At 36.7% G+C, this 16731-nt stretch overlaps 1 protein-coding gene across 1 annotated transcript in view; it reads right to left on the bottom strand.

Annotated features, from left to right (window-relative positions):
• Positions 1–15989, bottom strand: part of dync1li2 (dynein, cytoplasmic 1, light intermediate chain 2) — a 70614-nt gene extending 54625 nt beyond the window's left edge. Inside the window, exons 1-4 of the mRNA XM_039763094.1 lie at positions 15856–15989; positions 15090–15163; positions 13761–13877; positions 11692–11922 (exon numbers count right to left, since the gene is read on the bottom strand). Of these exons, the coding sequence (XP_039619028.1) occupies positions 11692–11922; positions 13761–13877; positions 15090–15163; positions 15856–15950 (517 nt within the window). The 5' untranslated portion in view covers positions 15951–15989. The remainder of the gene's footprint in view (positions 1–11691; positions 11923–13760; positions 13878–15089; positions 15164–15855) is intronic.
• Positions 15990–16731: the final 742 nt, after the last annotated feature.

Here is a 16731-nt window from a genome sequence, read left to right as displayed (position 1 = left end):
TGGTAGTCCATCATCATATTTAGGTTGCTGTATGCATGGACTCCCAGTTTTCCCTAAAAACCAATGTGTTTCAAAAAAATATGATATGACCTAGTTCAAACTTAACAATGAAACAGATTTTTAGCAGCCTCACTAAATGCCATTTGAAAACAGTATCATGGGTATCTGTCAATTGTAAATGTTTTAAAATGATGCCTTAATTTTTTTTTTATACTGAAAACGGCCTACAGAACAACACTTATCAATCACTGCAAACTGGTTGGGGGTGGGGGTTTCGTGGTTACAAAGAGAGCCATCTAGTTTAAAACTGGTCTGAATTTTTATTTTCATACCTTCATAAAATAAATAAGAACTGCTTCCTTATTGTGGCTATGCATCCATTTCTAAATATTTATCAATTATCTCATACAGCCTAACATGTCAACTTTTCTAACCTCAAGACACCATCTACTCACAAATGATTTACTGTTCACATTAGTGTACTTTGAAAGTTGGTAAAACTCAAGTTTTTATATTTCTGCACTTGTACTGTAACTAAATAAAACTGAAGAATGGTAGCCTTTATTTACAATTACATTTATTTATTTATTTCTGGCACTTTTATCCAAAGTGATTTACAACATTTGAGATACAAGATTTGGTTTCATTTCTTTTGTTTTTTGAATCATTTCATGATATTTCCTGTTTAGCTTAAAAATCTGAAATATGACAGGATGGTACATCTGCAGCAGTAAGTATCCACTAAGAAAAGATATTTTGATGTATCAGTATTAATCAATATCAACTGATAATGGACTGTCTGTCAGGCAGACCACAGTTTGTGGGATCAATGACTGTGTTTCTGATACAGATGTGAGCGACACTGGAGCACCACAAGGAAAGTCCGGTCTCCTTTTCTCTTCACTCTGGACACCTCAGACTATAAATATAACACAGGGTCATGTCACTTGCAGAAATTCTCAGATGATTCTGCACTTATGGAGTGTATTGATAAAAGGGATTAGACAGTATAGGAGGTCAGGTGGAGAACTTTGTTACTTGTCTCCATCTTAACATGAGCAAAACCAACAAAATATGTATTAACTTTCGCCACACCAAAGAGCCTCTATGTCCAGTGACCATTCAAGGACTGGATGTAGAGGTGGTCCACTCCTACAACTACTTCGGGGTCTACATTAATAACAGGTTGAACTGGTGTCAGAACACAGAGAAACTATACAAGAAAGGGTAGAGCTTGCTCTTTTTCCTAAGGAGACAGATTTCCTTTAATGTGGGAAGTGACATCCTTCACATCTTCTATAACTCTGTGAGGGCCAGTATTATTTTTTACATTGCGGTATGCTGGGCTGGTAGCATCCCTTCAAGAGAGGCCCAATGAATCAACAAGCCAATTAAAACGGGCAAGCAAAGGAGAGAATTAAAAGAAAACCGAGTGCCATTATGAACAATGCTGCAAATCCTCTCTCTCTGAAATACTAACACAGAGGACTTCCAGCCTAAACACCACTTTACAACAACAGAAAATATACTAGTACAAATGCCTAACTGTAACAGCTAAGTCAGTAGTTTTCTTTCTTCTAAATATTCTTCTTTGTTCAGACCAAGGTGTGAGTGTAAATTTATTTAACTTATCTACCTATTTATATATTTATTTATTTAAAGTACTTCTGTAAAAAGACAAATTTCCTTATGTACAGTATTTGTCTTATTTTAAGATACTGTATCACAGACCTTTGCTTCCATATTATTTTTATATTATACACACACACACACACACACTCTATATATCTTTTATATATAATACGCTACCGTGGCTGTTGCTTTTGTCTGTCCAGGATATTACATCACCTGTAGCTCGCAAAACATTTGACTTATTAACCTGAAATTTGGTAGACATATACTACGTGACCTCCACTGTATGCTTTCGGGGTGATGATTTTTATTACTCTTTTTATTTCAATTTTATTTTATTGTAGAATTAACTCTCGGCAGCAGGGCGCCTGTGAGGCACATGCGTGAAGGCACCGTTCTCATCCCTACCACCTTCACCATCATTTCCTCTACCTCTTCATATATTAAATCATTATTGAGGCAGATTAAAGACAGAAGTGCCAGCTTAAGTGAAAAACTACGAAAAACATACTAAGTAACTGCAACACAAAAACTGACTTAATCAGTTTTAAAGCGAAAAGATGCCGACAAAAAAAGAGAAGAAGCGTGCCACTAGAGTGGAGAAAATTAGCTACTCAGGAAGCATGAAGCGCATCAACCTCTGAGCAAATGAATGCTAAACGTGCAGAGAAAGAGGATGAAAACTATGAATGCTCCAGTCATGTGTATTCACTGCACGTTACCATGCAATGCACCGTATATATTTAAATACAGTACACCCTCAAAATTCGTGTGGGTTACATTCCAAGAGCACCCACAAATTGTGAAAAACCGAGAATTTTGGATGTGGTTAAAAAAATTCCTATAGTTTAAACCCTAAATGCCCCAAAACACTTTAATTTCAAACTCAGCTTAATACATTACCTAAAAAAAGAATGTAAAGGTAAACCTGTATACTGTACTGCTATGTCTCCCACAGTGCTAGAATGTAAAATACAGATGTTGCCGCTATATGTACTGTAATTCATGCAAGAGCACTTTCATTGCCAGAAGCCTTAGAAAGTGCAGGGAGTTTCGGCGGTATCTTGGGGCTTTAACCCTTAAACCACCACATACTCGGGGGTTAATGCATCCCTGGATGCCAAATACTTATTTGCTGCACTTTAAGTAAACGTCACAATTTACAAAGAAAAAGTGAAATTTTAATGGAAAACATTTTTTCATGCAAAGAGCATCACAATTACTGCAACACTGATCATTTTACACACTGCTAATGAACTGTAAAAACTATTTAAAAAACTACTGGAACAATATATACAAAGTGCAACTAACACCATGGATGAAACTCAGTAAATCACTGAGCCAACTGCGCTTGAACAGGCTGCACGCAAGCACACAGAGGTAAGCGCTGATGACTCCAGGCTAGTCTACTGCAGAAGCTCAATCTCAGGGGCAGTGCTGAAGGGTGTCACGCTTGGGTCACAGAACTGTACAGAAACACAGGAGACTGGAGAGGCAGGAACTTTATTCAAACATTTCAAACAAACATGTCTCTTTCAGAAGTAAAACAAGCTCAGTATGCAGTTAGTACTCAATTAAAGAATAGACAAACATCATAGGGGAGCACAATGGAAGCAGGACTCCCAACAGGAGCAGAGGATGTCTGAGGGAGGAGAGAGAAACAAAGCAATCAGCCAAAAAGAAAAGGTGCTGTTCCGGCTTTAAAGTATGCATAGCATAGCGTTGTGCGAGAAGTATGTCACGCAATAGAGCAGCCACAAATAAGCCCAGCAAGTAAGGGAGCAATATGAAAGTAGTCTATCAGCGTTTTTAAGAGGGGATTTTTGAGCAGCGTCCGTGTCTTCTAAGGATGCATTCAGCCCTCCTACTCAACGAATTTACGGCACTGACTGATCAGCTCCTGCATGCTCACAAATGGCAGTGGGAAACGACTATAGCCGGTTGTACCGGCTTAAGGTTTAAGAGAAACAAAACAGAAAACACAAGAAAACTCAGCTGGAGATGCATCACAGTCAATCAGCAGCAAGGAGAAATGAACAACACTGTAGTGGTCCGGTGAAGAGGAGACGTCGAGAAGACGGCGATTTATTTATTTTTATGGTGGAGATTCCAGGGACTCACCTAGCCTTGGCCCGACCCGCACACACTCACAAACAGAGACAAAAACAAAGCAAACCGGTAATCAAACAGCAAATAAAGAATGTAATGAAAACAATTGAAATAAATGAAAACAACGATACCACCCCTGTTCCCTTTACGGCGGTTACACATTAAATACAACAAAAAACACACAGTAAATCATGAAAAACGGCAACGGACGAAATGTAATGATGAAAATAGATGGTCTAGAGATCCGCACGTTGAATGGGAATGTAAAGATAGTCCTACCGCTAGTTCCTGAAATGGCAAAGATGGGTGGACGGGTTCAGGAGCGCTCGTTTCTTTGTAGGATGGCCATGAATCCACTTACAGTCCTCATATACACAGGCAGACAGCAGACAATCCAGATGCAAGAAACAATCCAGGACAAAATGAACAAGTACAGGTAACCCAACAGAAGGCATTTTGTTTTTGCTTTTGGTCACCGGTTCTCTTTTAAAAGCCACGCTGACATCCTTTGACCCCGACAACCCCAGCACCCTCAGCAGAAGACCAATCAGAGCCATTGCAGAGACTGCTGGGAGTTGCAGTTTTAAATTCTATTGGCCACTTTCACCATCCCAAGCCGCATTTTCCTCTACAGTCGCTTCCTGTTCTTCTAAAGTGCAGTATTGCAACAATAAAAGCCATAAAAATTGCAGAGGATATTTGCGGTTTCCGCTAACAATTATTAGATAGGTTCTAAGGAAAAATCCCCGAATGACTGAAGCCACGAACTCTGAAACGCTTCTTCGTGGGGATCTACAGTACTTTGGTTTTCACTTAGTTTGCACATAATCAAGTCACCATCAAAGCCGCAAAGAGTCACCCCCAAAGCATGACAGAGAAGAAAGCTTCCCTAGCAGCTTCTAGTAACAAAAGCCATATTATTTAAAAAAAAAAAAAACACAACTGTGTGACTAATGATTATTATTCTGGGGAGGGGAATACCAGTATATTTAAGATGCACTGCTGCTAGAATGCACAACATTATTCAATCATTCATTTGACCTAGCTTCAAACTATATTACTGTACATACGGAGAGTCTGCAAAGCTGTACATACCAGTCACATAACAGAATACTTGCTCAAAAAGCACATTTAGATGATTTTATTTGCTTAGACTAAGCAAACACTGTCTTTATGTTAAGCATACTTCAGGCTATTCAGTAGTTTTCAATTAAATCAAACAACAAAATTAATTAAATAGTCTAGCTTTTCTTATGTTTCACAGTTTTATCAAGGATTGTAAAAAAATTTGCACTTAAAGCAAAACCACTTAAATTTGTGATTGGAATTGCTGAAGGCAATAAAGAATTTAGATACAAGGCTTTTACTTAAAAGCAAAATGCAAATTTAGATCATGCAGTCTAAAGATTTACAACAATTAGCATTACCTTGCTTATTTCTACTCCAGTTGGAGCTGTCACTGTTCATGCTACAGTACTAGTAGTTGTTTATTACCATTTCATTCTCCTCTGGCTACAAGGCACAAAGTTTGCAAAGCCAAATAGTTTCTATGCTCCAATACATGGCTTACAATATAAGCTTCTCCCTTTAGTTTCCATGTAGACCAATATAGCATACTAAAGGAAATGAATTTCCACTCATCACAAGACTGCAAGAATGTTTATAAAATAAATAAATAAATAAATAAAAATATCTACTGAATATGTTTAGCAGTTGTCACTGTGCTTCCTGCCATAAAATGCTGATGGGGCCCCAGTGGTTCATACTGATACTAGAGACGAAAACGATGAGGCACTAATCTATTAAAGGGCGCAGTGCTAATTTCTCTCCCTCTCTCCCTGTGTACTGAGTACTAACATTCACATCTCTGTAATGTGGGAGGAAGACTAGATTACTCAAAAAAAAAAACACTGTTTTATGCATTGTACAATAAACAGCTGTTCAATAAACAATTTTATGAAATGTACAGTGAACATGCAATGTTCACTTAATTTTTGACAGTTTTAATTTGTAATCTTGTGTTCTTGACAATTAGCTAACTTTGCAGTTATGGCCGGTACCAAACCTGTAACAGCTAGAATTAAATGTTTCAAATTGTTTTACAATTTTAAATACAACTGTCATGTCAATTTAATCTATACCTGTACTTTTTTTTGGCAGTATGGAGACTCAACCTGCATACATATGTCTGGACAATATGCCACAAGTCCACTACACAATTAAGGAAAAACCTTCCTTGACCATTACTCAACATAACTGTGCTATGTAACTTAATATCTTCTTCACATGCTTTTTTGGCTCAATGCACAGTCTGCACATGTGATTACTTTAATTGATTTGTTACTGATGGATACATGCCATTTCTCCTACAAACTTAACCAGATTATTTAAAAATGTTTTATAAATTATCCTAAACATATTAAGTAATATTCTCAGCACTAACACCCAAGGGACCCCATTCGCCTAATTCAGTCACAGACACTACGTACATAAATTTTAGGAAGTTGAGGGCAGTCACAGTGAGCTCCTATGACCTCCAGTCATGTAGTTTGACATCCCTAGCAACTCACCCTAGACCAGTTTCAGATTTATCCACACTAAATCAAACAGGTTTGAGTTTGTCTTAAATTATAAGGGTTGTTCCTATGGGTCCAAGAGGCGACAACCGATTGGTGCTCACACGTACGAAAACAATACAGCCATGAGGAATAAGGTGTGGTGCAGGTGTTTTGGACTGTGCAAATAGAACAGAGGCTCAACCGTTTGAAGTCACTTATTTATCGTATCACAAAAGAATGGAAAAATAAAAAGGGGCTGAGACTATGGCTGAACTCATATCTAGAAAGGCTGGCATGGTCAAGCTGCACGTTAACTGGTTGTCAACTCAGAGCAAAGTTATGATACTTTGGAAATTTAAACCTCTGCTGAAAAGCTGTCACAGAATTGTGTCATTTGTCCACCCCTATGATTCTAATTGTGCATCTCCTGTATTCAAGTTTGACATCCCTTCTGACTAGATGTCAAGTAATATACAGCCAGCTTTAACAACTACCAGAAAACTGTTTCAGGAATAAGAGCTTCAGACTCTTAAAATTGTACATTAATGTAACAATAAAAACTTGGCAACCAAAATACAGAAAAGACTGACATCAGCAAGGTCAAGGTAAAGTAGCTGAATGAAGCTAAAAGTAAAGTTACCTGCAACTCTTTCCAGTCATACATACAGAGGCACATCATTTTTAGTAACAAAGCTTAAAAAAAAACAAACTTAATGTCACTGCTTAAGCTGTATAAGGAGTAACAGGACTAATTACTGTATACTATAAACTGACACTAATCACATGGTGCCTACAAAACACAGATTTTGTTTAAAGAAAACTGTGTGTACAAAACACAAATGCTGATGGGCCTGTGGTTTGATCACAAAGAAAACACAAAGTTGGGAAGCTTTTTACAAACATAAAAACAAAATGCTGACAGATGAGAGATAAAGTGGATACAGTTCTTCCACCCCCACTAACAGTAAACCATCACAAGCCATGAGGCTTGAAACAAGCACTCAAGTATTTATAAAGACAGTGGAAGCAAAGAACACAACACTTGAAAGAAAATCTATTTAAATGCTGGTCTCTCCCATTTTCTCAAAACACTGCCTCTATTTACTGCTGATAAACACAGTTTATTATCCTAATAGTTCAAACTGTAAGTGGAGCATGCTGTTACAGTGGTTAGCATTACAGCTTGACAGATCCAGTGTACTTGTTTTTAATCTTAGCACAATAATTACCTGTAAGGAATTTGCATATTGTCCCCATGTCTGAGTGATTCTTTCTCCAGGTACATAAATTTTCCTTTACACTGGTGATGCTACAACTAGATCAGTATGAGTTAGAGCAGGGGTGTGCAGGAGTGTGCTCTCCATCAAGCAAAGTCCCAATTCACATCTGGCTTCTGAACAAGGTACAGTAACACCCCAGGTGTAAACCGTGTGTGCAGATCCCCCAACTATTGCTAGACAGAAATCCCTCTTCCCTTCTCTCCCTAAAAATATTTAATGACCTGGGCAAGTTTCATTCTCTGCTTGAGCAGATGCAAAATTCATATAGTTGATTATCAGGTTCCATCTGTGGCTTCCAACTGTCCGTTTTCTCCCAAGGCTTGATGCATTGGCCAAGGCTGGTAGAATTAATGCTAGCCAAAAAGTCCACTAACCAAAATATCATTTTGCTTGCTAAAAAAGAACATCGAAGTACAGAAAATGTAAACATGCTAATATAGTTAATAAGTGTTTTCACACCTAGTTAATTTGGAGCAGTTGCTGTGAACTCTGCAGCAATTTCCCCCATAGGTTCATTTAGGTAGATGTAAACAGAGCAATGGCACTCTGATGTGGACCAAAACAACTAGAAACTCCTTAAAGAAGTGGTGGTCTCATGTGGTACCAAGGGAATCCTGGAATGGTTTGTGTGAGGAATGAATATAAACAAACAAAACGACTGTCCTAACAGAAAATAAACGTAAAAATAAAAACAAACATAACACAATTGGCATAAAACAGCTTTCATAAGAACTAGTCAATCAGGGCAAGCTTAGTATTTGATTCAGACTCCCAGCCTCTCTGTCTCACAATCAGATTGAAATTTACCAAATTAAAAATAAGTGTAAACTCAACATACAGAGGAGGCGAGAAACGAATAGCAGTGCTCTGTGCGATCAACATGTGATCAACATGATTAAACACAATAGTAAATGTTAATCAACATTCTAAAATTAAACTTATTATAGGTTACATGCCAAAAGACAGTAATCGTGATTTAAGATAAACTAAACAGCATTTGCTTCATATAGCAGACTACTGGAGAGTAAATATGCAGTATCATATAATGAAATGAAACCCGCTTGATGCCTCTATCATCTAAATGACAGTAAACCAGATCACTGTATGCCCTCAACAGAGATTGCCTTTTTCCGTAGAGTCGTGCACATGAAATATGTCTTTTCAGCAGCATTAGACGTGGTGTGTAAGTTCTATTTAATCTTCCACTTATCAGATGATAGGCATTCTACTCAGAGAGTTGTGTCTCGTTAACAAACTGTGTGATTATTGCAAATGCAACTGTGACAAACACAGCCCTTGCTGACACTCCATAATGGTTTTTAACCACAAAACACTTATTTCTGCCCAATGAATGAAGTCCACAACACACCTGGTAAGTGTGTCTGTTTCATGTGAAAGCTTGCAGGCTTGCTATCTGAAACAATACCAAACTAACTGGAGATTTGAACAAGCCAATCTCTCTCCTGCTTCAGCACAAAGCAAACAGACTAGGATTGTGAACATGCCAAAATAATTCACTACTAACAGTGAACCCCCTCCCGCCCCCCTCTCAGTTCCATATGAGCTTCATCCATTGCTACCTTTGAGAGCTTGACTAAACTGATTATGTTAGGCCCTTTAGTTGGTATTGTGCCGTGTCAAATCTTGCATGCAGGCTTGCATGTTATTGTGTGGTTTTCTGTCCCCATTTGCCACAAGGCCGATGTAATTCCAGACACCACTCTGATGCCCACTTTGTCAATTAAGCACGCTGAAGGTCTCAAAGCCACTGAAATTGCTATATTACCACCTTTGAGAGGGTGGAAATGGGACTGGACTGGGCTGCAATGCAAACAATAGCAAACCTGAACCTGAAGTGCATTCAAAAATGAAGACTGTAGAATTGATACCATGAAAAATGAGTATCAAAGCAATTGTAAATGTTAAACGATTTTTCAATACTTTTAACAACCCCATGTGGAGCCCTGTAGGTGTCAGGCAAAAACAAACAAAAAAATCCATTCAAATGAATTATGTGACTTGTTCAAACAGATTATTTATATATATTTTTTTTTTTTTACTCTTATTTCAGTGGCTATTTATTATTCCTGGTATACAAATTAGTAAAGCGGAATCAGAGGAATATAGCCAGCCAATATTATTCTATTCTACTCTGTTTAGTGCCATCATCATCTAAATTTTAAACTTACCTTTTCTTCTATTAACTTTTCCACCACTGACTCAGAAATATCATCTTCTTAGATAAAATTCCATAAATTAATTCTCATTAGCCTACTTCTTCTGCATTTGAAACTAATTTTAAGACTCTTCAAAAGGATCATTTCAACTGCAGTGGTCTTCCAGTTCACTGATTTTAATACACACTTTACAGTTGACTGGACTGTATGCCAGTAAAATCGTAATGGGCTGTATAAGAACTGGACCACAACAGTTAACAACAATAATAATCTGTTCAAACGAATTCCATATAGAATGGGGCTCTGTACTATTGAAATAGAGAGTCAAGGAAAAAAATAAAAATAATACATCTGAATGGATTTTTTTTTTTTTTTTTTTGCTACAGGGCTCTATAAATCTAGTTCTCACACACTTTGCAAATTTTTTTCTTCATTTTTTTATTTATTTTTTAAGATCTGAACAGACTATTGTAAACATTATGAAACATATTAAAACATTAAATAACTTGTGGATGCACGTTTTGAAAAGTTACATAGGAAACCATATGGCAGAGACCTCCTTACCCACAGTAATCCTGTGTGGTTTTCAAGTGCTGTGGGTGGTTAAGGAATGAAATTTGGGAAGTTGAATTCAAAAATAAGTAAATACATTTTCTTCTTCTCTTAGCCTCCACATATAACTGATTTACAGTGGTGCCTCGTAGCTTAAACAATTCTAACTTAAAATGCTAAATTCAAAGAGAAATTTGATCCAGATTTCAAACGATGCTACATTACGTTTTCATACACAGTGAAAAATGCAGCAACAGATGGTGCTTACGGAAAGAGCATAAACGCCATCTCGTGTGCCCAAGTTGTCTCTTGCTCTCACTGTGAAAGCATCTCGTTTTACGCTTGTGTGTTTTTCATTTTTAGTGTGGTTGGTTATATATAAAGTAAATGCACTTTTCATTATTATGCAGAATTTATTATCGTGTTCATGTTTTAATTTATTATTTAGGGTATTTAATTGTGTTATTTTTATGTTACATTACATGTACTGTATTTGCCAAGTGTGTCGAAATGGGTACTGTTTAAGGTCCAGGAATGGATTAACTTTTTAGGTATCACACCACTTAGACAGCAGAACCCACTTCTGTCACACCATACATTATACATACTGTATACTGACTAGCATTACACTGTGGCATGAGGCAGCAGAATAGACTCTCTCTTCCTTTAAAAAAGGCTCTCAAAATTGCAATTTAAAACCCTTTTAAAAATAATAAAAGAAAAACAGATGGGGCAGTTATTTTCCTTTACTGCAGTTTGTCTACCCTGATGGATATGAAATCATTATGCACCTCTCTCTAATGACTATAATATTATATCTTACAAAAATCATGACACTGACAAGAAAGTTAAAAAATATAAAGAGTACAGTACATGTTATTGTTCAGGATGTACAACCATAAGAAAAGGAGAATGGCAAAGATATTATTTAATTTAAATACAATGGATAATTGACTTAATACTTGCAGCACAAAGCATAATTTTTGTGCTGCAGACAGAAGCTGATGGGGCTGAAGTTGGTTCAGTGCTTAATTAGGGTGAAGAAACCTTTACAACATGGACAGATATTAAAATTAAGAAAAAGGACCATTTCCACGCAGCCTGCTACTCTGCTGAGATATAAGTTCTACAAAAGGCACACGCTACACTTGTACAGTATATAGTAAGAAATACGGAGGGAATATTTACTTCACCAGCTACAAAATTAATTTAAAAAGAACTTATTAAAAGATAACTTTTAAATATGTGAAATGCACCTTTAAATAACTTTTAAATATGTAAAATACATCTTTAAAGGTTTACCCATTCATCCAAAAAAATCTTTTTAGTATTTCAATGCAACCTTAATTTTTGCATATACAAAGATATGTGAAATTTACTTACATTTCTGCTCCATTTCCCTCATCTCCTCTGGTGGAATTTTCAACTTATCAATGTGATCACGGAGAACACTAGCCCATTTTTGCAACGACTCCATAATAGACCATGGTCTTGACATGTCTGCAACAAACACAGTCAAGGTGTCTTTCAGCGACTCTGCAGAAACAGCAAACTTCAGAAGGCCTTTGTGATACAAGTCTCCATCCAGAATCCATACATTGCATCTTGTCTGATCTGTTTTAATGATAAGGAAAAGAGCCGATTATTCATATCTTTATACAAAAAAATAGAAACACTACCAAAAGAGTATGCTTTACTTTTTCCTGACTTGCACACCCAAGACAATCCTATAAAGCAGACAAGTCAAGGACTTCTGTCAGTAGAGAATATTGAAACATAACTTCTTGCATTATGTGATTGATATTCTCAAAAATATTTTTCAACCATTTCAAAGTGTATTATTAAGAAAGAAAAACTATCTGTAAAACACATCAATACATAAAATACCAAGGTAAAACAGTAGAATAAATCTCTGGATCCTGGGAGTGGTGATATGATGCATGCAAGTAAGCAATTTCACACATGCAAACACACAAACAGTCAAAGGGATTCTCACAGCAACTCTACTATGAATTGCAAAGTTATAACGATACCTACATCTTTACAGGTTCCTCTCATAGTTTATTCTATAAAACTTGGTTACTTAGGCCCATATTAATTAATTAAAAGGACAGCCCAGCAATTCAATGCTTGTTTATCCATGTAAAACGGATAGCTGGTTATAACACATAGGCCACATCCAGTGACCAATACGACACATTTTGAGGTGTGTTCCATATTTTTTGTTTAAGTGAAGTTGTATTTTTTACTGGAGTTTGTAGATTCTATGCAGACCAAGTACAGCAGGAACGGCTAGGCTTTGTTCCCAAACCAACATAAAATTAAGTGGTATTGAAAATAGATTTATGAAAGTCAGTTCTCATCAAAAATACTTTGCATTACCTTAAAGTGCTTTTACCTGTCTTTATTGTCTGCTAAAAATGTCTAATATAATAGCTGAACCAATGGTTCTACCAAAGGCAAGAACAAATAATTTACATTGCAGTTTCAAATATTGGACACTATTCTGAGAGCTTTTACAAGTACAGATTCATCTAGAATACAACTGTGCCCTTAGGCACTTAGCAAAAATGTTTAGATCTTTTTTTAAAATTAATAGTGGAAAGAGGCAGGTTAAGTGGATCCACAAGCTTGTGGTTTAATGTCCAGTTTCTCAGTCACATTACAGTACACATGGCTTTTGAAGTTCACAGGGGAATCTGCTCTTTGATCAAATGTTATTAAGTTTCACAAGGAAACTCCCCACCCTCCTTAGTGCACAATCAAATGCTAGTGTATTGCCATAAACACAGAATGCTAGTGTACTGATATAGCAGAGTTCTCCAGTAATTTGGTTAAACTTAAAGCACTGTATGATTTTTTTTTTTTTTTATCAATTAAACAGATGTTTAGCTGTATGATAATACAAGAGAAATAACAAGAAACGTCAGAACAGTATTTTATTTGCTAAACTGCTAGGAGCAGGGAGACCGTGTGTTTGTACATAAAGTAGGAGTAGTTCATCTGAGCAGAAAATGTTCCCCTTAGTCTAGAAAACCAAACTTTCTCATTGCATTAAATATACGTTTTAGGTTAGTTAGCTTAGTTGAATTTATGCTAATACAGTATTTCTATGTACTGATATTTATTAAATAAACATAAGTAATAAAAAGACCGAAACGTATTACTCTCTGAAGTTTAAATAAAATAAATAAAAACTGCAAAACTATATATGTGCACAGTTTATTTTTCAAAGTGAATCAAAGGGAAGTAATGATGCAGAATCTGAAACAGAGGCCTCAAAAAAAATCCTAAAAAGGGTTAAATCAAAAACCTAATTAAAAGAAAACATGTTCTGCAGGAGACAAACTCAAGACTTCTTAAGAAGTTAGTTACTGTGAAACCTGTAACCATTTTTTGCTTTAACAAAGCAAAACTGAAAAAAGCCCCCTTGGAGAACTAAAGCAACTTACCATCTCGGTCTTCATCATGTACACTTAAATACAAATACTCCAGTCCCCTCCCTTTTTTATTGTGTTCGGCTCCTTGCAACTTTGCCATAATTGTAGTTTTTCCTGAGCCATCTTCTCCTGCAAGAAAAAAAAGCAAAATGCATAAATAAAAATAAATAACCTATGATGAAGCTTTGTAATGCAAGAGCTATAAACAACAACATTTATTTATATAGAACATTTTCATACAAAAAGTAGCTCAAAGTGCTTTACATAATGAAGAAAAGAAAAATAAAAGACAAAATAAGAAATTAAAATAAGACAACATTAGTTAACATAGAAAAGGAGTAAGGTCTGATGGCCAGGGTGGACAGAAAAAACAGAAAAACAACTCCAGACGGCTGGAGAAAAAAATAAAATCTGCAGGGGTTCCAGGCCACGGGACCGCCCAGTCCCCTCTGGGCATAAAGTACAAGTTGGTGTAGAAATTCAACCAATTGCTATTTTAAACAGCATTACCCATGACAATTCACCTTTATAAATTCAAATAAAAAAAAAACAACTTACCATTCTTGAGCTGCATTACATACAGGAGGTGCAATTATACACAGATTTATAAAACAGATAACAGCATTGATATGAAACTTCAAAAATAGTCACATTTAAAATATATCAAAAATGGGGAAGTGAGTGAAATAGCCTCTAAAGACAGAGAATGAGTCATACAGAAAACACTTCCTAAACACAGATTAAAGTGTAGGGTGGTGAGGAATATTCACCAAATATTAAGTATCCATTATTATTCTTATCCAATTTTTTTGGGGGTCTTTATTGAAACTATTTCATATACACATCTTGTCAAGCACTTTGGGCTACACCCTGTTTAAGAAAACATGCTTTAGAAATAAATGTCATTGTTGTCATCAGTAGCACAAGAAATAATTGTTCATGGACATCCAGGCAGGATTTAAGATAGAAGTAAATATCACAATTTTAAGGGTGATGGTTTGGTTTAAATGCAAAACAATGTTCACCTTGAGAAATAATAAAATTGACACAAACAAAAAACACAAACTTTAAATAATCAACTACTGAAAACTTTTTTATTTAAGTTTTTTACATCTGCTCTGTGTCTTTATGTTCTTCTCTCAAAACACCCTTAAATATATCACTTTCGTAAAGTCACTGTTCTAATCAGAAATTATTACTACAAAAAATACATCTTGCTTTTTTGTGTCCTTTTAATCTGCGGGTGTACAGACTATGCTACAACTTTGCTATATAGGAAATTATCAAGTTTAACCGGTCAACAAAATAATGTTTAAGCATTCTGACATCAACTTGACTTACCAAAAACAAGAATATTCTTCCCGGACGGCAACTTCGACCTCGACCTGGTGGACACTTCACTCAGAATAGAGGACCTGCAACATCAATAACATCCCGTTCAGTATTCAGTATTGATTGACACTGCTCTGTATGATAAGCCAATGTCGTTTTATGGCCAATTGAAAAGAACTGGGAACAATCTGAAGCGAAATACAGAAATAGCCTTAGTGAGACGTTCAGATCGCTCCAAAGCCAAGTCCCGATTTTTCCTGCCTGGCTGGGCGAGCCGAGCTGATGCCGTGTTAGCTGTCAAAACAATAACAAACTTGCCAGTTCTACAGCAAAGGCAGTTTTGACAGCTGAAGGTGCGTTTACGCACAGCCTCCGTACATTAAAGACACGTGTAGCAGCATGATGTTTTTGTTTTAAATAATACTGAATGCTTTATTTAATAAACAACAAAAAGAATACGTATAACAACAGCATTAAGAAAAACTAACGCCCTTGCCTCGTTGGCAGAAGGCAAAGCCAAACGAAGAGAACAGTGCAGCCAAGCTTTCTTATAAATTTTATTCAAATATGCTAGAAACTGAAATTAAAAAAAAAATCTACTTCTTTATTTGCATGCATCAACAGGAACTCTGCGTCGATTCTTTGCTTGATTCCGGCCGGCGTTTTTAAGATTGGTTACACATGGGAGTGACAAAGCAGATACATCCTTCATTGGCCATTCCACGTTTCAAGGTGGAGTTTGCAATTTGCTTCTAAAACAAAACCGTAAACTTGCCATAGATTTTGTCCTTCTTCGTCTTCATTGCTGTTGTCTAAGGTGTCAATAGCCCCACCGGCGCCCAGGAGCTTCTTCTCCAGCACGGGAGCCATCTTGTTCCTACTGCCACAAAGAGAAGCATCACCTGAGCGCTTCAAGACCCCGCCTGAGCTGGAGGGGACCACGCAACGGGCGTTGCCGCCCTTACAGAGTGAAAAAATTGAATAATGGCTCAAAAGCTGATAAAACAGTACTTAAAAGAGTAGAGTGCAAAACGCATGAAATTATTCTTCGTTAAATCGGGCAGTGCCATAGACGACTATTCCGCTTCACGCGGTCTCCCCTTCTGGAGTATGATGTCATCGGCTAGGGCTGCCGCCCTGGATCTTCACAGCCTCAGGAAATGCGATCCACCCAGGACTGGCTAGGGACCAAACCGTAAATTAGTCATAAGATCAGAATGGATGTTGAGCTTTGATCACAATCATTCTATTCTTCTAATGATTTTTTTACCCGTTCATAACGACGGTGTATTTCTTTCGGTTAAACATTATGTATTCTAACATTCAGGGGAGTGTAATTTCGTATATATGACTATAAACGGATGACGTTTTCGTCACACATATACATACAATGATGGGGCCAAGCCACGTCGCAGGTTTTATTTCTTCATTTCTTTTTGAGTGTCACGGTCAATGGGGGCCGGGGCATTTTGCGTTTAAAACTACGCAAACAACCAAAATGAACGGCGACTTGTTTTGTTGCACTAAAAATTGTTCAAAAGTGAAACATGTTTCTAGAATAATGAGTCAATTTTCAGTACATTTCAGATATGATGTAGCGAAGAGTTCAACCACTAGGTACGCACCTACGGAGAAAACCTGGCCTGGAACT

Source organism: Polypterus senegalus, chromosome 9 (genome assembly GCF_016835505.1).
Source record: "Polypterus senegalus isolate Bchr_013 chromosome 9, ASM1683550v1, whole genome shotgun sequence".
Classification (NCBI taxonomy): domain Eukaryota; kingdom Metazoa; phylum Chordata; class Cladistia; order Polypteriformes; family Polypteridae; genus Polypterus; species Polypterus senegalus.
Note: the sequence above shows the minus strand (reverse complement) of the source record. Positions and strands in the feature narration are given on the sequence as shown.